At 43.3% G+C, this 25233-nt stretch overlaps 1 protein-coding gene across 4 annotated transcripts in view; it reads right to left on the reverse strand.

The window, feature by feature from the left end:
- Positions 1-1897: 1897 nt before the first annotated feature.
- The window catches only part of LOC106566491 (GRIP1-associated protein 1), an 80998-nt gene continuing 57662 nt past the window's right edge, over positions 1898-25233 (reverse strand). For all 4 annotated transcript variants that reach the window (XM_014134569.2, XM_045692969.1, XM_045692968.1 and 1 more), the window contains 2 exons: positions 10032-10216; positions 1898-6656 (listed from right to left, as the gene is read on the reverse strand). In XM_014134569.2, the coding sequence (XP_013990044.2) occupies positions 6579-6656; positions 10032-10216 (263 nt within the window). In that variant the 3' untranslated portion in view covers positions 1898-6578. The remainder of the gene's footprint in view (positions 6657-10031; positions 10217-25233) is intronic.

A 25233-nucleotide genomic window follows, 5' to 3' on the forward strand; every position in this document is an offset into this window, starting at 1 on the left:
CAAACTGCCATCGATAAAATGCAATTGTGTTCGTTGTCCGTAGCTTATGCCTGCCCATACAATAACCCCACCATGGGACACTGTTCACAATGGTTGACATCAGCAAACCGCTTGCCCACACGATGCCATACATGCTGTCTGCCATCTGCCCGGTACAGTTGTGAAGGGCACACTTTTCCAGTGTGCCAGTGGCCATCGAAGGCGAGCATTTGCCCGCTGAAGTTGGTGATGACGCCGAACTGCAGTCAGGACCCTGGTTAGGATGACAAGCACGCAGATGAGCTTCCCTGAGACGGTTTCTGACTGTTTGTGCAGAAATTCTTCGATTGCGCAAACCCAGAGTTTCATCAGCTTTCCAGGTGGCTGGTCGCAGACGATCCCGCAGGTGAAGAAGCCGGATGTGCTGTTATGATAGAATTTAAAGTGCCTTAATAATAACAAAAATAATATTACAGAATCATAATGTGTACCAGTAAGTAATATGCTGTTTATTTATCTTAATGTTCATTATACGATCTGTGCGCTCTATTGATGTCTGATCTGAGTTTGATAGGTTATACCTAGGACTTCCTATAGGGGCGCACAGGGCTTCCCAGCTCACTCATTACAAGTGACTTGAAGCCAAATCTCTGTGATTTATTTCTATATTTCCCCATTTTAGGTATGAATGCAATTTTGAATGTATTTGTTAATGTCAGAATGTTACTGTGTTATTAAGTCAGCAGCAAACGTGTTTAAAACATTCAAATGTGTTATTTGTATGTCTAGACCACTTTGAAATTAGCCGTTTTGCTAGCTGGCTTGTTAGAAGGTAACTCACTGGCACGAGGTTGCTTCATGATCAGAGCATGCCCGAGAGAGACCGCGCACAGCTCCTGTGTGTATGGGTGAAAAGGAACAATGGAAAACTTTTGGGAAATGTGAATGTTATCTAAAGCACTATTTCTACCTAATGGTTGATTTTACATGAAACGACTCATTACAAGTGACTTGAAGCAGAAGCTTCATCTGTGTGATTTATTTATATATTTCCCCCTTTAAGGGGTATAACAGAGGTCCTGGGCTGGCGTGGTTGTGAGGCCGATTGGACATACTGCCAAATTCTCATGCCAATTGCATGCTCACTCAACTTGAAACATCTGTGTTTTGTGACAAAACTGCACATTTTAGAGTGGCCTTTTATTGTCCCCAGCACAAGGTGCACCTGTGTAATGATCGTGCTGTTTAATCAGCTTCTTCATATGCCACACCTGTCAGGTGGATGGATTATCTTCGCAGGGATGTAAACAAATTTCTGCACAAAATTTGAGAGAAATAAGCTTTTATGGAACATTTCTTGGATCTTATTTCAAGTCATGAAACATGGGACCAACACTTTACATGTTGCGTTCATATTTTTGTTCATTACGCATGAATAATAGTAGTTGCCATTGTCTGACTGAAGGCATAGGAGAGAAAATATGAGATATGCAAAAACAAAACAAAAAATCAGCTAGCTTCAAGAACTATGGGCTAGATTCAACTCGGAGCGCCTAAGATCCCCATTATAGACCGATTGAAAATAAAAGGGAATTTCCGATTGAGCCGACATACCGTATGCAGTGTTTAGCGTGACTGCAGTCTCCACAACCGCGGGAACATTGTATTTAAATATGAAATCTTCCGCGCTCAGTTTTGAATCTAGGCCTCAGTCTCACGTGTCTGATTCAGCATGTTAGTCTGCAATATGAACACTGCAGGTGTTTGAACTGAGGTGCTAAGCTATATGGCAGGGAGACATGCTGTACCTCAGATAACTAGATCGTTTCAGGTCAACCTTGTGTTCTCTACAGGTACGAAAATAAATTGCTGTTTCATTCTGAAATTAGAAAATCACCAAAAGGGATGAAACATGGAATACATTTTAGACATTTTTATTGACAGTTGATAAATACATTAATCTTAAAGAAATGAATAGTCCACTGGGCAAGCTGTTGAGTACTGTTATTATTTATGAGGACTTTGCTGCAGCCGAGTTTGGCAGTTCAAACACTTAAAGTAAATGTATAAGTGGACAAGACTATTTAAATAAAGCACACAATCTTTAATCTATTGAAATGTCTTCAATGGGTGACTGGGCGTTTAAAGAATGTTCCTGAACACATCTTCTGAACATGCCTATGTAGGGGTATTTTACTGTATAAAATTAATGTTAGCATTACAAATAGATTACAGGTATAAATAAATTCAGAATTTTAAAATGTTAAATGACAAATGAACTAATGACATACAATTACTGTATATCCTTCTTGATTTCAGACAGATATGCGATAAGCCTTGTATTATAGGGCTGGGCAATATGGCCTAAAAATCATCTATTTTTTTCCTAATTTATGGGCGATTCACGATCTCTCTAGATTTTTAAAAACATTTTTTGCTAAATAAGCGTTGCTGCACAATTAAATGTCAATACACTCCATTTCAAAAAGTCTGGAATAATCTAATGAATTCAGGGCTTTAAAAATTATACCTAGGCTAAATATAAGCCTTCCACAACCATAAAACCCACTAATAGTTTAACCAGCATTTTTGCAATAATCACTGACCTGGCTTTCATGTCTGTCAATTAACATGTTTTGGGAGAATTTTTTGGACACATATTTAACCAGAACAAATCACATCCACCAATGACCAACTTCTTGTAGCAGGCATTACAGAAAATGAACACAGGTCTCATAAACAATCTCTCAAGCACAAGCCCACGTGCTAGTGAGTAGCCAGCTAATCTTTATTTACTGAACAAAAATATAAACTCAACATGTAAAGTGTTGGCCCCATGTTTCATGAGCAGAAATAAAAGATCCCCAAAAATGTTCATACGCACCAAAAACATATTTCTCTCAAATTTTGGCCACAAATTTGTTTACATCCCTGTTGGTGAGCATTTCTCCTTTGCCAAGACAATTAATCCAAGAAGCATGATTATTACACCGGTGCAACTTGTGCTGGAGACAATAAAAAGCCACTCTAAACTGTGCAGTTTTGTCACACAACACAGTACCACAGATGGCTTGTTGTCAAATACACCTTTCAAAAGATGTTTTTCTGCAAACTTTAGCATCCCGCAAACTTTTTGCAGAGCGACATACACGATCTCTCTAGATTTTTAAAAACATTTTTCCGTACTGGTCCCCCGTGGGAATCAAACCCACAACCATGCCGTTACAGGCACCATGCTCTACCAACTGAGCCACACAGGACATTTACTGTGGGAATAAATATCACTGACTGACGAAAATACATTATTTTGCTTGATCGAGAATCGGCAACCTCAAAAGCCTGCGGAGGTTGTGAAATATAAAACACGAGACTAACAAGCTTTTGAAAATATAGATTGCCTCCCGAGTGGCGCAGTGGTCTAAGGCACTGCATCGCAGTTGCTAACTGAGCAACTAGAGATCCTGGTTCGAGTCCAGGCGGCGAGACCCATGGGGCGGCACACAATTGGCCCAGCATAGTCCGGGTTAGGGGAGGGTTTGCCGGCAGGGATGTGCTTGTCCCATCGCCCTCTAGTGACTCCTGTGGCAGGCTGGGCGCATGCACGCTGACACGGTCGCCAGGTGTACGGTGTTTCCCCCGACACATTGGCGTGGCTGGCTTCTGGGTTAAGCAGACGTTGTGTCAAGAAGCAGTGTGTTGGGTTGTGTTTCGGAGGACCATGGCTCTCGACCTTCACCTCTCCCGAGTCCGTACGGGAGTTGCAGCGATGAGACAAGACTGTAACTACCAATTGAATCACGAAATTGGGGACAAAAAGGGGTAGTTTTTTTTTAAATACAAAAAATAAAGGAAATATAGATTGGTATTATTTTCTATTGGTATCACGATGAAGATGCATTGAGAGTAAGACCCTATGCTTGCTCCCTAACAAAGCAGAGTGAGGGTAGGAAAGAGATGAAACGTGGATTAAAATAAAAGCATGTGCTTACCTTGGCCTCTCCTTACAAAATATCACCTTTTTTTTTTAGATGACAGCAGATCCACACGATGTGATGCAAATTGTTTGGGGAAAAAATGAATTGTATTTTATACTGTTATATTTAATGATATTCTTAGCCTATTCTAAAATACTGTATATGTGTGTTGACTGATCAGGGTAGCCTAGTAAGTGTGTCTTGTCTGTTTAAGGAACAAAATCACTATTGGTTTCATGTGCATGGCGTAGCCATTTAGAATATAGGCTGCACAGACCAGTAACATAATTTCAACTCAAAATATGCCATTGTATGCTTTTGAAAACATATTTTATTAGTCTTATGTATCTTAGGACCTGCCAAAAACTCCTAATCTTGCCGGCATGTGCACGGGAGGTATAAAAGGCTTATCCCGGCAAGAACGTGGCAAAAATTGGACTGTATGAATTTGGCTCTAAAAAAACATTACCAGATTTTTTTTTTAACAAGCAACATACCGTAGTCTGTCTGTAAAGGGTAAGAGATGAACAAGTTATCTTGCATCTTTGTTGTGAGTGGAGGGGGAGGGGCTTGGTGTCTGGAGTGAGAAGAGACCAAAAATACATCAAACGCTCATAAAAATTTAAATAAAATAACCTAGATTCTTGTGATACAGGCATTTGAAACATCGCGCCAAAAAATATATTTGAATATATCATATTCATTTGATATATCGACCAGCCTTACTTGTACATAAGAGAAGACATTCTTGGGGGGGGGGGGGGCTTCCAATGACCTATCAGTTCGTTCCTAAACAAGTGTTCACGGAGGCCTGAAGTGCATACATTCTCAGATAAGGGAAACACGTCTCAAAGTATAAAAGGCTAACACAGGTAGGTATGCACTCTGTGTTAGACCACACTGTGTTATACGACCTGATCTGCCCAGCTACTGCTGTTCAGTCATGTTGAGAAGTCATTTAAAATAAGACATTTGCTAAGTGAGTCAAAGACAGGTGAAATAGAGGAGGAAGCACAGTTCCCGCTCAGCCCAGTCAAAACTGTTCGCTGCTCTGGCACCCCAATGGTGGAACAAGCTCCCTCACGACGCCAGGACAGCGGAGTCAATCACCACCTTCCGGAGACACCTGAAACCCCACCTCTTTAAGGAATACCTGGGATAGGATAAAGTAATCCTTCTAACCCCCCTTAAAAGATTTAGATGCACTATTGTAAAGTGGTTGTTCCACTGGATATCATAAGGTGAATGCACCAATTTGTAAGTCGCTCTGGATAAGAGCGTCTGCTAAATGACTTAAATGTAAATATAGGAGGCACATGATCCATGCTTCCCTCATCCTGGCCATCCCTACAGGGCATGGGGCCAGTTCTTCTGACACACAGTAATGGCCAGGTATTGATGCCAGATAATAAATATTGGTGATGAGTTTCCTGTCCATGTTGAACTCAGAGAGCACACTGATGAGCTTTGCCAGAGTGAAGGAAGAGTTTAACTCAAACAACTCACACTGTTGTTAGACCTCAGCCAGGGGGAGATGAGTTATCAAAATTCATCTTCTCATCACAGAGAATCCTCTGCTTCCTCATTTATTTGGAATCTAATATTTTCACAAAATATCAAAGTGGAGTTAAGCCAGAATTAAACCTGCAACTCTAACCACACCTGGAGTCTTAATTGGGGATAGAGAAAGTAGCCAAAGTGACATTTTGAAAGCAGGCCACAAATCAGGCATCCAGCCAGTTTCTGGAGTTGGACATCATATTCATGTTGACACCAGATGCTGAGCTGCCAAGGCCTTCTCCGTGCTTCTGCTGCAGTCACGGGACTGGTGCCTGGTGCAGATTAAAAGGAAACGAGCACAGAGATCTAATCCAGTGAGTGGACACAGGGGTGGTTTGGTCCAGCGCCCCAGAGATAGGAGTGGTTTTGTCCATTCCCCAAGAAACAGTGGTGGTTTGGTCCAGTCCTCAATACTATGCATGTTATTGAGGTTTTTGTTTTTTTACTACTGGCTTTAGGATACTCAAACTTGACATTTCAGCATCTAGAATGTATGACGGACATAAATCTTTTACAATCATTTTGGCTCATATACAATACTTATTACTCTGAGAACAGTTAAATTACTACAGTTGATTTTTCATATTCATATATACAGGATTTATACAAACAAAAACAAGAGTTGTTGAGTTGAAAGTATAAAGGAATGAATACGAGTACAGGCAAAACAAAAGCTTAAGCATCTGTATGAGTAAGCAGAATATCTCTTGTTATTCGCAACATTAAATCATCTCTTGAAGTCGTGAACCAGTAAAGCACTGTGTCCTGGCATCCTGACATTGTTGAATTCTGCCATTCTTCAGATCACACCAGAGTGGGGAGGCAGAGAGTGCAGACAGACAGAAGTCAGGTCACAATACCACAGAAAGAACCAAGACATGTTACAGTAAGTACATTCAGTAGTAAAGCAGTTTCACGAGAACTAACCCCTTCCTACCCCCCTCTATCCCTCTCCTTTCATCTGTGTTCCCAGCCAGAGGTTCAGTCAGTCAGTTAGGTAATGTCCTCTTGTTGGCCACAGAAACAGGTGATGAGAGAGTGCAGAGAGGGACTTGTTCCAGTCTTTTAGCCCGTAGCTGAGCCAGCTCCAGGACTTGAGTCTTTACTTAAACGGACAATCTCCTGAGACAGAAGTTCAAGGTCCTAAAAAAGACAAACATAAATTGCTATTTTAATACCACAAAGCTGGGTAGCAAACCAAAACCTCTGCTCATTTCTGGCATTTTCATATCCAAAACAAAACCCTTTCATCATGCATCCTCTATCATTCTGATGTACTGTAGCTGCTGAAACACCAAACATCAGAGAGTTAATGCAAGGTGTTGGGAAACAACTGTAACATTGACAATTGTAGCATGGAGACTATATAATATCAACCAAATCAACATATCCTCCTGCCAGGGTGCAGGGGAACCATTTAGCAGACAGACCCAGGTTCAGCTGCAATCTCCTACCAGAAAAAAAGCCAATGTCCCTTCCTCTGTGTGCTCACTCTAAAGCAAGAGCCATCAAATATTAACAGGGCTGTTTGTTTCTGGGCTGGTGGCTCCAACAGGCACTGAATATTCATGACTTGCCGCTGCCCACAAAATCCAGAGAGGGGGGGGGGCAACCTGCCTGCCCACCTGCAGGTTCACCAGTATCGAGCGAAATCGTCACAGCACCCTTTGTCATTCTGCACTTTGTGAGCCGCGACACGTCTTCTTCATGCTCCAGCACACGATTAGGAGCCCATGGCTGAAAGGCTACTTGGTAGCAGCGGTGAGGGAGGGATGAGGAAGGAGGGTGGGACGGGGAAGGAGGGACGGTGAGAGAGGGACGGTGAGGTGGAAGAGGAGAGGAATGAGGGTGGCTCTACATGGTTGCTCTCCCCTACAGCATTCTCTCATAAGTGTTTAATCAGATCAGGATTTTCTCATTTAATTTGGATAAAAGCAAACCGTTACGTTGCTGTTAACAAGTCGGGCACAACCAGCCACCAGCGTTGGGCTGCTTATGTATGAGCCAGCAGCCGCTTCTTCCACAACCAGCCACCAGCGTTGGGCTGCTTATGTATGAGCCTGCAGCCGCTTCTTCCACAACCAGCCACCAGCGTTGGGCTGCTTACGTAAGAGCCAGCAGCCGCTTCTTCCACAACCAGCCTCCAGTGTTGGGCTGCTTACGTAAGAGCCAGCAGCCGCTTCTTCCACAACCAGCCTCCAGTGTTGGGCTGCTTACGTAAGAGCCAGCAGCCGCTTCTTCCACAACCAGCCTCCAGTGTTGGGCTGCTTATGTATGAGCCAGCAGCTGCTTCTTCCACAACCAGCCACATTTTTGGGGAACTGTAATTGAGCTCCCATCTACAGAAAACAAATGTGTGACGACATTCCCAGAATATTTATCATGCTTAAATGATCATATTTACAATGGAGAACATCAAAGGGGATCATTGGCTGTCTGTAAATCAAAGATCCAGACGACTACAACCGAATATCAGACTTGATTGATTTTTATTGACACACTGACAGCTATTCTAAGTTATCTAGAAAGTTAGCAGAGCCAGAGTGCCGGCAAGCCCTGTCCCAAATTTCTCAGATGTCTTTCAAGCCAAGGTTAAAGCCGGTTGTTTGTGTAACCTACAACTCCCCGTGGGCACGCAGCACTCCTACACACCACACAGCCAAGAACCTAGACTGTCTCCAAGACCGACTACATCCCTCATTGTAACTAACCAGCACACACACACACAGTTCTCTGTTGATATTTATACTGTGTGTGTATCATTGATGCAACAATAAACAGGGTCAGTTACCACCCCCATCACCGATTAGTTCAGCACAGTTCCCCAAAAAGCCAGGAGAAATTTGATAGGTTCATGTCCCGGGGTTAATAATCTGCATGATGATGGAAACACCACACTGTAATCCAATCAAACAAAAGACTGCACCACCATACTTTGCTTGGAGGAGACCCATTTCTATTCCTGCGTAGAAACCCATTTGAACATTAAGGCGGCGCGCCAACGCCTTGGCCTGTGATGAATAATAACCTCTATGGTGCGCTAGTCTCAGGGCTGGATGACAGCAGGCAGGCAGGCATGCCACCTACACAGTCACACTGGCTGACTACACACATCTCCCAGAGTCACACATTTGGCCCTCGGTATAGATCCCCACACATCAACTCTTCTGCAGTGTGGCCCGCCTACCTTCTGCAGTGTGGCCCGCCTACCTTCTGCAGTGTGGCCCGCCTACCTTCTGCAGTGTGGCCCGCCTACCTTCTGCAGTGTGGCCCGCCTACCTTCTGCAGTGTGGCCCGCCTACCTTCTGCAGTGTGGCCCGCCTACCTTCTGCAGTGTGGCCCGCCTACCTTCTGCAGTGTGGCCCGCCTACCTTCTGCAGTGTGGCCCGCCTACCTTCTGCAGTGTGGCCCGCCTACCTTCTGCAGTGTGGCCTACAGTGCCGTGAAAAAGTATTTGCTCCTTTTCTGATTTCAAAATGTTAGCATATTTTTAATACTAAATGTTTTTCAGGTCTTCAACCGGAACCTACCTTTTACAAATAACAAAAAAAAAGTATACTTATTTTATTTCTTTAATTAACAAAGTTATGTAACACTCAATTCCCCTGTGTGAAAAAGTAATTACCCCGTTACACTCAATAACTGGTTGTGCAACCTTCCGCTAATGCTTTTTGCAGTTGTTGATCAGTCTGTCACATCACTGTGGAGGAATTTTGGCCCACTCTTGCATGAAGAACTGCTTTAACTTTGTGACATTTGTGGGTTTTCAAGCATGAACTGCTTGTTTCAAGTGCTGCCACAACATCTCAATTGGGATTAGGTCTGGACTTTGACTAGGCTATTCGAAAACTTCAAATTTGTTGCTTTTTAACCATTTTCATGTTTTGGATCATTGTATTGCTGCATTCAGTTTCAAAATGTTTTTTGTTGTTATTTGTAAACTCAGGTTCCCTTTATATAATATTAGGTTTTGGTTGAAGATCTGAAAACATTCAGTATCAAAAATATGCAACAATAGAGAAAATCAGAAAGGAGGCAAATAGTTTTTCCACTGCTGTGTACCTCCTGTAGTGTGGCCCACCTCCTGTAGTGTGGCCCACCTCCTGTAGTGTGGCCCACCTCCTGTAGTGTGGCCCACCTCCTGTAGTGTGGCCCACCTCCTGTAGTGTGGCCCACCTCCTGTAGTGTGGCCCACCTCCTGTAGTGTGGCCCACCTCCTGTAGTGTGGCCCACCTCCTGTAGTGTGGCCCACCTCCTGTAGTGTGGCCCACCTCCTGTAGTGTGGCCCACCTCCTGTAGTGTGGCCCACCTCCTGTAGTGTGGCCCACCTCCTGTAGTGTGGCCCACCTCCTGTAGTGTGGCCCACCTCCTGTAGTGTGGCCCACCTCCTGTAGTGTGGCCCACCTCCTGTAGTGTGGCCCACCTCCTGTAGTGTGGCCCACCTCCTGTAGTGTGGCCCACCTCCTGTAGTGTGGCCTACCTCCTGTAGTGTGGCCCACCTCCTGTAGTGTGGCCTACCTTCTGCAGATGCATGTTCTTGGTCAGCTGTTCCTCCAGCATGTTCTGCAGCTTCTTGTTCATCTCCCGCAGGTTCTCGTCCCCAGGCTTCACCAGGTCCCTGAGCACAGAGCCCAAGCCATGACCATGTCCCCCCACCTGGCCCACGTGATGGCCCACCGCCGTCACACCATGTGTACCATGTGCTGCAGGGGAGAGAAGGTACACGTTACTCAAAGGGACAATTCACAGCCATGCTTCATTGAACTAGAGCCAGCAGTTGTTTCTAATGTACATTTAATTTGTCAGTGATAATGAACATTGTTATATTTAACAAGACATGCAATTCATTCAATGTGAATCAGTTGTAGTACATGTTGAGATCAATGTTTCAAATGCAGCAGTATCACCCATCCATTAGCCTACATCAAATAACTTGATAACTTTATGCAGCAGTATCACCCATCCATTAGCCTACATCAAATAACTTGATACATTTATGCAGCAGTATCACCCATCCATTAGCCTACATCAAATACCTTTATGCAGCAGTATCACCCATCCATTAGCCTACATCAAATAACTTGATAACGTTATGCAGCAGTATCACCCATCCATTAGCCTACATCAAATAACTTGATAACTTTATGCAGCAGTATCACCCATCCATTAGCCTACATCAAATAACTTGATACATTTATGCAGCAGTATCACCCATCCATTAGCCTACATCAAATAACTTGATAACTTCATGCAGCAGTATCACCCATCCATTAGCCTACATCAAATAACTTGATAACTTCATGCAGCAGTATCACCCATCCATTAGCCTACATCAAATAACTTGATAACTTCATGCAGCAGGTTCATTACCATATGGTCTGTAAGTTGATTCTAGTCAGTCTATTCTGGGAGGAGTATGCCCTGCTGGAGATCCCTGGTTAGGTACTTTAAACCCTTCAACAGTTACTAAAGGGGCTGAGCAGTTATCTGTCTGACTAATGAGATATTGTTCCTCACGTCCGATACCATTTGAAAAGACAACACTAGAGATGCTCTACAAGGCAGATATAGATCTGTTGCCAAACAATGACAGTTGAGAAAAAAATAGTGAACGTCCTGTGTGATAATGTGTTTAGGTCTTCTAGCATACCCATGCTAGACTTAAAACACATACACTGTAAATACAAAAGTATGTGGACACCCTTTCAAATTGCTGGATCCGGATATTTCAGCCACAGCCGTTGCTGTCAGGTGTATAAAATCGAGCACACAGCCATGCAATCTCCATAGACAAACATTGGCAGTAGAATGGCCTTACTGAAGAGCTCAGTGACTTTCAACGTGGCACCATCATAGCATGCCATCTTTCCAGCTAGTCAGTTGGTCAAATTTATGCTCTGCTAGAGCTGCCCCGGTCAACTGTAAGTGCTGTTCTTGTGAAGTGGAAACGTCTAGGAACAACAGCTCAGCCGCAAAGTGGTAGAACACACAAGCTCACAGAACGGGAATGGCGAGTGCTGAAGCACGTAGCGCGTAAAAATCGTCTGTCCTTGGTTGCAACACTCACTACCAAGTTCCAAACTGCCTCTGGAAGCAACGTCAGCACAATAACTGTTAATCGAGAGCTTCATGAAATGGGTTTCGATGGCCGAGCAGCCGCACCAAGCCTAAGATAACCATGCGCAATGCCAAGCATCAGCTGGTGGTGTAAAGCTCGCCACCATTGTACTCTGAAGCAGTGGAAACACGTTCTCTGGAGTGATGACACGCTTCATGATCTTGCTGGACGAAACTGGGTTTTGCGGATGCCAGGAGAACGCTACCTCCCCGAATGCATAGTCCTAAATGTAAAGTTTGGTGGAGGAGGAATAATGGTCTGGGGCTGTTTTTCATGGTTCGGCTAGGTCCCTTACTTCCAGTGAAGGGAAATCTCAACGCTACAGGATACAATGCCATTCTAGATAATAATGTAATTCCAACGTTGTGGCAACAGTTTGGGGAAGGCCCTTTCCTGTTTCAGCATGACAATGCCCCTGTGCACAAAACGAGGTCGACACAGAAATTAATTGTCGCGATTGGTATGGAAGAACTTGACTGGCCTGCACAAAGCCCTGACCTCAACCCCATCAAACCCCTTTGGGATGAATTGAAACGCAGACTGCGAGCCAGGCCTACTTTTGGTCATGTAGTGTATGATTTTACGGTTCCTTTAAACTAGGACCTACAGATGAAGTCAGAAGTTTACATACACCTTAGCCAAATACATTTAATCTTCTGACCCACTGGAATTATGATACAGTGAATTTTAAGTGAAATGATCTGTCTGTAAACAATTGTTGGAAAAATTACTTGTGTCATGCACAAAGTAGATGTCCAAACCGACTTGCCAAAACTATAGTTTGTTAACAAGAAATTTGTGGAGTGGTTGAAAAACAAGTTTTAATGACTCCAACCTAAGTGTATGTAAACTTCCAACTTCAACTGTACGTATTTATAATGCATTATAGGGTCAATCGAAAGTGTTTCTGGAAGTTTAAGTTGTATAAAGGAGTGAAATGTAGCTATGTAATGAAACATCAAATTTGAGAAACTGTTCAAGGCCGGGACGATACCAGTACCGCGATACTTGTTAGTACCGTGGCAAGGAAACAAAACACAAAGCGGATTTAACTTCTTTAGGAGAACAGCCCTAGTATTGGAAACATGTTGTCATCCAGTCACATGTATTCATTTCCAAGCTATAGCACACAATATTTGACATACATTAGGTTTTTAAAAAAGGACCAAAGAGGTCTGCTTTATGTTTTAAAAATATTGCGATACTGGTATTGTCATAGCTAGGGCTGTCGTGTTGACCATATTGCCTCCACACTGGTGGTCACGAGTCATGAAGGCAGTCAAACTCCACATGACTGTTTAGTCACGGTATTTAGTCTTCTCCAAGCTCTGATACTGCTGATGGTCATTAGTAGCCTACCAAACTGGCTAACTGCCTGATAATCAGCACTCTATTGTCCCTCTAATCACTCTGACATCAATGCAAATGTGTTTGAAAATCTAATCAAACACTTCATGAGAGCCCATGAGCTCATGTTGCGCAACATTTCTGTAGGCTATGCAATTTTGGGAGAAAACAGAGTGATGGCCTCTATTAAAAACAGGATCCCATCATCTTTCTATAGGCTAGGCCTACTATATTTATTTCTCCCCTTTCCTAATATTAAGCACATTGCTTATATTTACAACAGGAGTATAGCCTACCTGGCCGGCATGAAAATAAACCACGGGGAAAAGCGTCCTCCATTAGCTATTTAAGTGCATAGATGACATGTATTTTTCCTGCTGACCCTGTTTCCATACAGGTGCATGATAATGGTCCATTCTAAATCAAAACAAATGTCACATATATTATTTAGTAGATGTAAAGACAAGATTAAATCAAGAATAGTCTGATGGGTGACAATATCACTTGTAATTGGCAACATCAAATGGTTTTGTGATGAATAAGCCATCTGATTCGATGAAAGATGGAGTTGAATGTCTTCTTGCCCATAATTTCATTTAAAGTACACCAAAGTTTTTTTGTTTTTTTTTCTCCATCATTCTTTATATCATAATACAGTTTCTTCATTTTTGTTGAGTTTAGTCACATACTTTCTCAATTTGCAGTAAGTCCGCCAGTCAGATGTGCAGCCAGACTTATTAGCCACATCTCTTTCAACCATACAGTTTTTCAATTCCTCATCGATCCATGGAGCCTTGACAGTTCTAACAGTCAGTTTCTTAACAGGTGCATGTTTATCAATAATTGGAAGAAGCAATTTCATAAATTCATCAAGTGAAGTGTCTGGATGCTCCTCATTAATCACATCAGACTAACAAATATTTTTAACATCATCCACATAAGAGTCACAGCAAAATCTTTTGTATGATCTATTATACACTATTTTAGGCCCAGCGGTTGGAAATGTTGCTTTCCTGGATATTGCCACTATATTGTGATCACTACATCTAATGGGTACGGATACAGCTTTTAAACAAGTTCTACAGTATTAGTAAAAATGTGATCGATACATGTGGATGATCTGTTTGTAAACACCCTGGTAGGTTGATTAATAACCTGAACCAGATTACAAGAACTGGTTACAGTAAGAAGCTTCCTCTTGAGCGGACAGCTTGATGAAAACCAGTCAATATTCAGGTCCCCAAGAAAGTAGACCTCTCTGTTTACATCACATACACTATCAAGCATTTCACATATCTTATTTAGATACTGACTGTTAGCACTTGGTGGCCTATAGCAATACCCCAAAAGAAGGCTTTAGATGTGCCAAGTGAACCTGCAACCACAACACTTGACATAAGATCTTCTCTAAGCATTAGCTATCAGAGATAAGACAATACTGAAAAGCGCAAGAGAAAAAGCAAGAGAGAAAAAATTTTGACATTCAGCAGTTCATTAATCAATTGGTGTGCGTGCTGAGGGGTTGAAGCTACGGACCCATTGGCTTGGCTCTCTCAATAAGGTTTGTATCGCAACTAAAGTGGCCAAATAACTTCTTAAAATTAAGCACATTAATCTGCTTTACAAGGGGTGTAGAGCCTAACTGGCATATATTAGCAGCGTGTGAGTTTCAAGTTTGGGGAAGACAATTTTCACCATAAAAATGCACCTTTATAATAAAAGCATTTCATGCATAATTGCATTTGTGGTCAATTTTGATAATGGAACATTCACGCTTATATCCTACTACCATGTGTGCATTGCTGCTCTTATAATGTGAAGAAATAGCCTAATAGTTTAACCTAAACGTTCTGATCTGTTGTGTCAGCCACATTGCATAAAAAAGGTTTTTTGATGCTAGTGGTATTCATTTGGGATCTATAGCATCCCACAACTGTCCCAGACTATGTTTGGAATATTGATTTCTCACACAGAATAGGTCAACTTTTTCACTGTGGGGGATAGTAGATTGACACAGGCTAGTGCTTTTGCTGTTGGTTAGGCCTGCTCATCTTGTTGGCTGACGAAAAGTAAATGTGGACAGTTCTTCCAATATCTTCAATATGCACCTCTGAATTGGATAAGGACATGCACAGTTGCCACAGCCCTAGTCACAGCAGCTGTAACCCTAAACGCAGTAGGCTTTACTTAAAGATCATGACAGCCGTCAGTGATATTGTAACTGGACAAGCTTATGGCATGATTAATTGAGGACATGTTTTCTATTGGGGGAGTTGGTGACATTGTCAGCTCCTTGTAGACACAAGGTCCCCCTCTTGAAGGGCGCACAGTGCTCCGCTGGCCATGAAGTCAGCTCCCTGCTGAACTGTCACACTGTTAAGTGGGGTTCAACACGGGTCAAGAGCAGGGATCGTCTGAATAGCGTCGGCTGCCAGCGTTGTAAAGGGTACTCTGTCAGCCTAATGCTGAGACACGTCTCTCAGTCGAGACAGGCACATCCAATCAAGATCACCTTTCACAATCTGACACTTAAAACATCAAGCCCACTGAGGAGATGCTAGGTTAACTTTCTCTAGACTGAATATGTGTGTGTGTGTGTGTGTGTGTGTGTGTGTGTGTGTGTGTGTGTGTGTGTGTGTGTGTGTGTGTGTGTGTGTGTGTGTGTGTGTGTGTGTGTGTGTGCATGCAATTCATGTGTGACACTTTGGAAATGTGTATTTAATATTTTAGAAAAGGTTCATTTTAGTTCAGTGTGTTTCCCGTGACAAATCAATATTGTGTTTGAATACTGTAGCTGATAAAGGAAGGGCTATCTTAACAAGAAAAAGCTGCTCAGCAGAGTAAGTGACAACACATTGTTAATGGAGACATTTGTTCCAACACTTTAAAGGGATACTTTGGGATTTTGGCAATGAAGCCCTTTATCTACTTCCCCTGAGTCAGATGAACTCATGGATAACATTTGTATGTCTCTGCATCCAGTAGGAAGTAAGTTAAAAGGAAGTTTTGCCAGCCGATGCTTAGCGCAATGACTAGAAGTCTATGGTATCTACTAGCATGCTAGCAGTTTTATATACTTCCAGTCATTGAGCTAATGCTAATGCTAATGCTTTGGGGCAGCAGGTAGCCTAGTAGTTAGAGCGTTGGGCCAGTAACCGAAAAGTTGCTAGATTGAATCCCCGAGCTGACAAGGTATAAATCTGTCGTTCTGCCCCTGAACGAGGCAGTTAACCCACTGTTCCCCGGTACGCCGTCATTGTAAATAACAATTTGTTCTACCTGACTTGCCTGGTTAAATAAAGTTAAAAAAAAGAAAAAGAAAAAATGCTAGTTAGCAACATCCTTCAAACTGCACGCAGAGATATAGAAATGGTATCCATGAGTTCATCTGACTCTGAAGAAGTAGAAAAAGGGCCTCACTGCCAAAATCCTGAAGTACAGCCAACCTTTGGTGGGATTGCCTTGCTTTCATTGTTCCAGGCTATGCTTGACATTTTTGTCACCAGTGAAGACTGACAGTAAACACCACAGGTAGACTGCCTTTCATTGCTATAATACAGTACAAAAATGTTGCGCTCTTGACTTTAATAAGTCACCCTCATCTTCATGTGATTCTAGTAAGAAATGTACTTAATAGGAAAATAAATACAATAGGAAGACATCAAAAAGCTATACTTGAATATAGCCTAGATGTACTTTATCGCCAATCCCATCTTTCCTTGTAGTACTAGTGCGGGGATACTAGGTTGACTCAGATATGATTCTTTTATTTAACTAGGCAAGTCAGTTGAGAACAAATTCTTATTTACAACGATGGTCTACCCCGGCCAAACCCTAACCCGGACGACGCTGGGCCAATTGTGCGCCGCCCTATGGGACTCCCAATCCCTGACGGTTGCAATGTAGTGACGCCTCTAGCACTGAGATGCAGTGCCTTAGACCGCTGCGCCACTCTGGAGCAAAATGCAGAGCAGACTGACATAACACAAAGTGACAACATCTGCAACACAGACTCACTGATGCTGTAAGCCCGGCTTGGAACAGAGATGGAAGATAGACATTCTCACCTTCCTTTAACTAATGATACCTCCTGTTCAGAATCATCTAACACTGTTATTCTACTTTGCTCTGGTAAGGTTAGATTCCTACAAAACATTGATAAAACCACAAAGATCTCTCTAATAGGTAAGAATTGGTATTTTCTGGAATCATAAGAGAGGTTTTCTGCAGAAGTGCACTGAGATGCCAAAATGGCCGAACAGTCATGTTACTAGTCTCAGTGGTCCTGGTGCTACTGAACTGCTGAAGCAACACAGTGAGCCATGGCTGCCTGACACCCCAGAGGCACTACAACTAACTGCAGCCCAGCCTGCTCTCAACTCCCACAGGATGAGAGTGGGCTAAGTGGAAACACTGCCAGGAGGTATACAGGCTAGATCTATAGAAACAATGAAAGTGTTGAAAGTGTACAGTGTCTTCAGAAAGTATCCACACCACTTGAATTTTTCCTAAATGTGTTGTGTTAAAGCCTGAATTAAACATTTTGTCACTGGCCTTCACACAATACCCCATGATGTCAAAAGGGAATTATGCTTTTCAAAATTATACAAATTAATAAAAAATTAAAAGCTGAACTGTCTTGAGTCAATAAATATTCAACCCCTTTGTTATGGCAAACCGAAATAAGTTCAGGAGGACAATTTAACAAGTCACAGACTCACTCTGTGTCCAATAATAGTTTTTAACAAGATTTTTGAACGACTAACTCATCTCTGTACCCCACACATACAATTATCTGTAAGGTCCCTCAGGCGAGCAGTGAATTTAAAACACAGATTCAATCAAAACCACAACGGTTTTCCAATGCCTGTCAAAGAAGGGCACCTATTGGTAGATGGGTAAAACTGAGGATGGATCAACAACATTGTAGTTACTCCACAATACTAACCTAATAGACATAGTGAAAAGAAGGAAGACTGTACAGAACAAAAATTATTCCAAAACATGCATCCTGTTTGCAACAAGGCACTAAAACAAATCACTCTCCTTTCCATCAGACTTTGGGAGATTAATAAACCTTTCTGCAGGACAATAACCTAAAACACAAGGCCAAATCTACACTGGAGTTGATTACCAAGAAGACAGTGAATGTTCCTGAGTGGCCGAGTTACAGTGTTGTCTTAAATCTACTTGAAAATATTTGGCAAGACCTGAAAATGGTTGTCTAGCAAAGATCAACAACCAATTTGACAGAGATTGAAGAATTAAACAAATAATAATGAGCAAATTTTGCACAATCCAGGTGTGAAAAGCTCTTAGAGACTTACCCAGAAATACTCACATCTGTAATCACTGCCAAAGGTGATTCTACAAAGTATTGACTCAGGGGTGTGAATACTTAAGTAAATTAGATACTTCTGTATTTCCTTTTCAATACATTTACAAACATTTCTTAAAACATGTTTTCACTTTGTCATTATGGGGTATAGTGTGTAGATGGGTGAACACTGCAAAATGTGGAATATGTCAAGGGGTATGAATACTTTCTGAAGGCACTGTATGTGTCATTTCTTGTTATGGACGCACTATATTGCACATGTCATTTCCATTGATAAATCATTCCTCTACAAGAGAGCAGATCTATACAATGTTCACTTATAACAACTTCATTCTTAAAAATGACTTTCTGTGTGGAGCAATCCCATGACAATGTTTCCATTAACAGGTTCAGAGAATAGAAATGAGGCTTTGTAAAAAGAAAGGATGCAATAATCAACACGCTTCCCAAATTGATAGCGCATACTGTCCTTTATCACATCCAATAAAACATCGACCTGTAGGCGGCTTCATTCTAGAAGGTTGGGCGTTTCTGGAGTTGTCCAAGCAGAACAAACAGTGTTGGATGAAAAGGTTAGGCAGTGGCCTACGTCACGCAGCTGCAGCAGTGGTGTACAAGACGAGGGGGTTACAGACTGCAGCAGTATAAAACTTCTCTAGCAGGGAAGAGCACTTAGCAAGGAGAGGAATCTAGTCTACGAATAAACTCCCTGTCCACACATGACTGCAGCGCAGACCTGACTGACTGCCCCATTAACCAACTCCCACAATCCCTAGTACACTCCATCTCTCTCTCGCTCCATCTCTCGCTCGCTCCATCTCTCTCAATTCAATTCAAAGGGCATTATTGGCATGGGAAACATGTCTACATTGCCAAAGCAAGTGGAATAGACAAAAACAAAAGTGAAATAAACAAATCAGAAATGAACAGTAAACATTACACTCACAAAAGTTTAAAAAGAATAGAGACATTTCAAATTTTATATTATGGCTATTTGTAACATTTGTGCAAAGGGAGAATAAATAGACTGATAAATATAGGTTGTATTTACAGTGGTGTTTGTTCTCCACTGGTTGCCCTTTTATTGTGGCAACAGGTCACGCATCTTGCTGCTGTGATGGCACACTGTGGTATTTCAACTAATAGATATGCAAGTTTATCAAAATTGGATTGGTTTTAAAAAATGTGTGTCTAATCTGAGGGTGTAACTCTCTCTCTATCCATCGCTAAAGAATAGCGCTGGAGGGAATAACAGACGTTTTACGTGCTCCTTACCAACTGTTTTTTGCGCTGATATTTTTTGTACAAAATGTTTTCACAATCATTTCCTTTGACCTAAAAGAGCTTCTGGACATCAGAACACCGATCACTAACCTGGATTTGGATGAGGATTTCTACTTTAATGAGTCGGAGGCGAAGGACATACTGCTCAGTTCACTAGTGCGGCCGGACCAAGTGATGATTTGATACAACGTTGCACTTCACTAGCAAAAAGCTCAAGTCAAGACAGATCGAGACGGAGGCAGACAGGGGGAGTAGATAGATGAATGTGATTGATAGACCCGACATTTTCATCAGGATATTTTCTACTGTTTTTATTTGTTGGCTTAAGGCCTATGTATTTTACTAAGTTGATGATGGAAGTTCTAGGCCTACTGCTGCATCTATGTATTTTACTAAGTTGATGACGGATGTTCTAGGCCTACTGCTGCATCTCTATGTATTTTACTAAGTTGATGATAGATGTTCTAGGCCTACTACTGCATCTCTATGTATTTTACTAAGTTGATGATGGAAGTTCTAGGCCTACTACTGCATCTCTATGTATTTTACTAAGTTGATGATGGATGTTCTAGGCCTACTACTGCATCTCTATGTATTTTACTAAGTTGATGATGGATGTTCTAGGCCTACTGCTGCATCTCTATGTATTTTACTAAGTTGATGATGGATGTTCTAGGCCTACTGCTGCATCTCTATGTATTTTACTAAGTTGACGATGGAACTTCTACGCCTACTGCTGCATCTCTATGTATTTTACTAAGTTGACGATGGAACTTCTAGGCCTACTACTGCATCTCTATGTATTTTACTAAGTTGATGATGGAAGTTCTAGGCCTACTGCTGCATCTATGTATTTTACTAAGTTGATGACGGATGTTCTAGGCCTACTGCTGCATCTCTATGTATTTTACTAAGTTGACGATGGAACTTCTAGGCCTACTGCTGCATCTCTATGTATTTTACTTAGTTGACGATGGAACTTCTAGGCCTACTGCTGCATCTCTACGCTGTGGCAGAGGCTAGTGCTCTCGGCATAGTTGAATTTAAACTTTTAGATTTTTATCATATTACTTTGGATTTTTTTGATGAACCATGTGACAATGACTCTGAGAAACAAAAACTATATTATTGAAATTAAACTGTTCCAAGAAAAATAATCATAACTGGCACACAGATTGGTAGAAATATTATGATAAATTGTAAGCTTGCACAAACTTGTAACTCACGAGCTGCCTATGGTCTTTACTAATAAAACCATTAAAACTATCGTGAAGGCGCAAGCACGTGCACACATAGGAGGTCCGTGAAAAAACGTGCCACCCTATGAAAATCAAAGGCCCGTCTAACTGATTCATTCTGCCGCAGGGTCTTTACGGTTGTTATCAGTAGCCTAGTTGATCAGACTAAGAAATTGTCTCGTTTTCTTCCCAAACAGTTTAGCTGTAGGCTGCTGCATCATTTCTGTGAAGAGTACTTGCTTGTGTAAGTCGGGAGTGATGCGTTATCACGTTTTCTAAATAAATACCGGAGGAGAGTGGAGCGGGGCACACTTTGCTAGATGATGCGCTTTGTGCCCGCCCTGCACAACCTGCGATTACCGTGAATCTGATTGGTCAAGACACAGAACAGAATGCACAGAACCTGAAGCACTCCAATATAAAGGACAGATAGGCTTTCATAGTGTGCAAGATGACAAACAAATCTTGAGTCATGTGACTCAAGTCCGCATCTCTGATTAGCTGTATAGGGCCATAAGCAAACAAGAAAATGCTTAGCAAGAAGCAGCGCTCCTAGTGGCCGGTGATTTTAATGCTGGAAATCTGAAATCAGTCTTACCTAATTTCTACCAGCATGTCACCTGTGCAAATAGAGGTGAAAAAAAACCTCTAGATCACCTTTACGCCACACACAGAGACGCATACAAAGCTCTCCCTCACACAAATCTGACCTTAGCTCTATCCTCCTGATTCCAGCTTACAAGCAAATATTCATCTGATGGCATTGAGGATTTTACCACATCAGTCACTGGCTTCATTAATAAGTGCATCGACGATGTGATCCCCACAGTGACCGTTCGTACATATCCCAACCAGAAGCCATGGATTAAAGGCTAGAGCTACCGCTTTCAAGGAGCGGGACACTAATCAAGACACTTATAAGAAATCAGCGTCATTACAGGACCAAGATTGAATCCTACTCTTCCGGCTCTGATGATCGTCGGCTGTGGCAGGGCTTGCAAACTATCACGGATAAAAAAAGGGAAACTCAGCCGCGACCTGCCCAGTGACGAGAACCTACCAGACAAGCTAAATGCCTTCTACGCTTGCGGTGAGGCAAGCAACACTAAACCTTGCATGAGAGCACCAGCTGTTCCGGATGACTGATCACACTTCATAGACGATGTAAAACCTTTAAACAGGTCAACATTCAAAAGGCTGCGTTGCCAGACAGATTACCAGGACTTGTACTCCGAGCATGCGCTGACCAGCTGGCTAGTGAAGTGTCTTCACTGACATTTTCAAACTCTCCCTGATATAGTCTGTAATACCTATGTTTCAAGCAGACCACCATAGTCCCTGGGGTCAAGAACGCCAAGTTAAATGACTATTACCCTGTAGCACTCACATCTGTAGCCATGAAGTGCTTTGAAAGGCTGGTCATGGCTCAAATCAACACCCTCATCCCAGACCCATTCCAATTCGCACACTGCCACAACAGATCTACAGATGAGGCATTATCTATTGCACTCCACACAGACCTTTCCCCCTTGGACAAAAGGATTTCCAACGTGAGAATGCTGTTCATTGACTACAGCACAGAGTTCAACACCATAGTGCCCTCCAAGCTCATCACTTAGCTAAGGACCCTGGGATTAAACACCACCTTCTGCAACTGGATCCTGGACTTCTTGACGGGCCACCCCCAGGTAGTGAGGGTAGGCACCAACACAGGCTGACTCTGTTTTGAGGGGTTTGAGCACCTGGAGGACCTCCTCTGCCACTTTCACGTCATCATCAGACAAGGTGACGATGTCTTTATGTTTTTTTCCCCCAGGGTCTTGTCTGTCAGTGCAGAGTATACAGCTGCCTGCTGCTCAAGATAGCTCTCCAACATGTCATAAGTGGAGTTCCATCTTGTTGTGACATGGTGTATGAGCTTGTGGGGTCGGTAGCTGTAGCATTTCTTGCTTGGTCTTAAGCACATGAGCAGCTGTTGTGCTTCGGTGGACAAAGGAAACCACCTCCCTGATCCTCCCAAGGAGGCGGTCCATCTGGTTCACTGAGAGTTGGCTCCCGTCACTGACACACCAGGGTGATGACCCTTTAAATGTCTGGTCATGCTCCATGTATTTCCATGATCATATGGCTTTCTTGTGGCACAATGCCTACACACCGTAATGGTGTTGTCCACCACCCTTCTTCCGTCATCATATTTGACAAGGAAGCCAAAATGCTCCCATACATGAGACTTAAATGAAGCGGGAGGCTTTTCCAGTTCTTCAGCTCCTCCACTAGCCATGGCTGTCACTGCTCTTTTTTCTTCTTTGCAACGCGAGCATCCAGGATTGATTCGTTGGGTTTCAACAGGCCCCGTTCACGTGAACAATACACACAACTGCTTTAATTTTTTTTTATTAAAATCAACCTTCAGGCTTCAGAGTAAAACACAACACGCATCTGCCTTGTCTTTATCTTTTCACTGCAACTCTGCATCGAGATTTAGGGAATTATTACTTTAAAAAGTAACAGCGGCAGTAAAACTGTATTTCACACTATGATGGTTAAACTTTGCAATTGATCCGCGGTTCACATGTGGGCCGAACCGTGGGGGGTGATCCGTACGGATCACGGATCAACTACGGTCCGTTAAACCACTAGTCAAGAGCTACAAGTTCCTCAGTGTCCACATCACTGAGGAACTATCATGGTCCAAGCACACCAACAGAGGCTCAACAATTACTTTTCCCCATCAGGAAGCTGAAAAGATTTGGCATGGGCCCTCAGATCCTCAAGAAGTTCTACAGCTTCACCATTGAGAGCATCTTGACTTGCTTTATCACCGGTTGATATGGCAACTGCTTGGCATCCGTCCACAATGTGCTACAGAGGGTAGTGAGAACTACATCAGTACATCACTGGGTCCGAGCTTCCTGCCATCCAGGAGGTGTCAGAGGAAGGCTCTAAAATTGTCAAAGACTCCAGCCACCCAAGTCATAGACTGTTCTCTGTAGTACCGCACAGCAAGCGGTGTCTGGGACCAAAAGGCTCCTGAACAGCTTCTACCCCCAAGCCATTAGACTGTGACTCCTTGTGACGGGTCGGGCGCCTGCAGGCTGACCTCGGTTGGCAGTTGAACAGTGTTTCCTCCGACACATTGGTGCAGCTGGCTTCCGGATTAAGAGGGTGGGAGTGAATACTTTACTGTAGAATCATCCACATACTGGTAATGTGTGGAGAGTTTGGGGCTCATTACCCAGCAACCACTTCCACAAGCTGTGTAAGATTCCTCGGACAAGTGAATAAAATCACTAAGGAAAGCAGGTTGGAACGATTTCAAATTGATTAATTAAATAACTGTCAACATGTACATTACCATTAGCTACAAGAACATGACGTGGTGCCACTTACTTACTGAAAGGCCTATGTTACGATGCATGGTGCAGAAGAGCAGACAGACAGGCAGTTGGCAGTGTGTGTGTTGACCAAGCAGGCAGCCAGGCACTAACATTACTGGGTGCTACTCCCGTCCCATCCCGTTGCTACCTGGCAGGCACTAACATTACTGGGTGCTACTCCCGTACCATCCCGTTGCTGCCTGGCAGGCACTAACATTACTGGGTGCTACTCCCGTCCCATCCCATTGCTGCCTGGGAGGCACTAACATTACTGGGTGCTACTCCTGTCCCATTGCTGCCTGGCAGGCACTAACATTACTGGGTGCTACTCCCGTCCCATCCCGTTGCTGCCTGGGAGGCACTAACATTACTGGGTGCTACTCCTGTCCCGTTGCTGCCTGGCAGGCACTAACATTACTGGGTGCAACTCCCGTCCCATCCCGTTGCTGCCTGGGAGGCACTAACATTACTGGGTGCTACTCCTGTCCCGTTGCTGCCTGGCAGGCACTAACATTACTGGGTGCTACTCCCGTCCCATCCCGTTGCTGCCTGGGAGGCACTAACATTACTGGGTGCTACTCCCGTCCTATCCCGTTGCTGCCTGGGAGGCACTAATATTACTGGGTCCGACTCCCGTCCCATCCCGTTGCTGCCTGGCAGGAACTAACATTACTGGGTGCTACTCCTGTCCCGTTGCTGCCTGGCAGGCACTAACATTACTGGGTGCAACTCCTGTCCCGTTGCTGCCTGGCAGGCACTAACATTACTGGGTGCAACTCCTGTCCCGTTGCTGCCTGGCAGGCACTAACATTACTGGGTGCTACTCCTGTCCCGTTGCTGCCTGGCAGGCACTAACATTACTGGGTGCTACTCCTGTCCCGTTGCTGCCTGGCAGGCACTAACATTACTGGGTGCTACTCCAGTCTCGTCCCGTTGCCGCCTGGCAGGCACTAACATTACTGGGTGCTACTCCCGTCCCATCCCGTTGCTGCCTGGCAGGCACTAACATTACTGGGTG

This window comes from Salmo salar, chromosome ssa13 (assembly GCF_905237065.1).
Source record: "Salmo salar chromosome ssa13, Ssal_v3.1, whole genome shotgun sequence".
Lineage (NCBI taxonomy): Eukaryota > Metazoa > Chordata > Actinopteri > Salmoniformes > Salmonidae > Salmo > Salmo salar.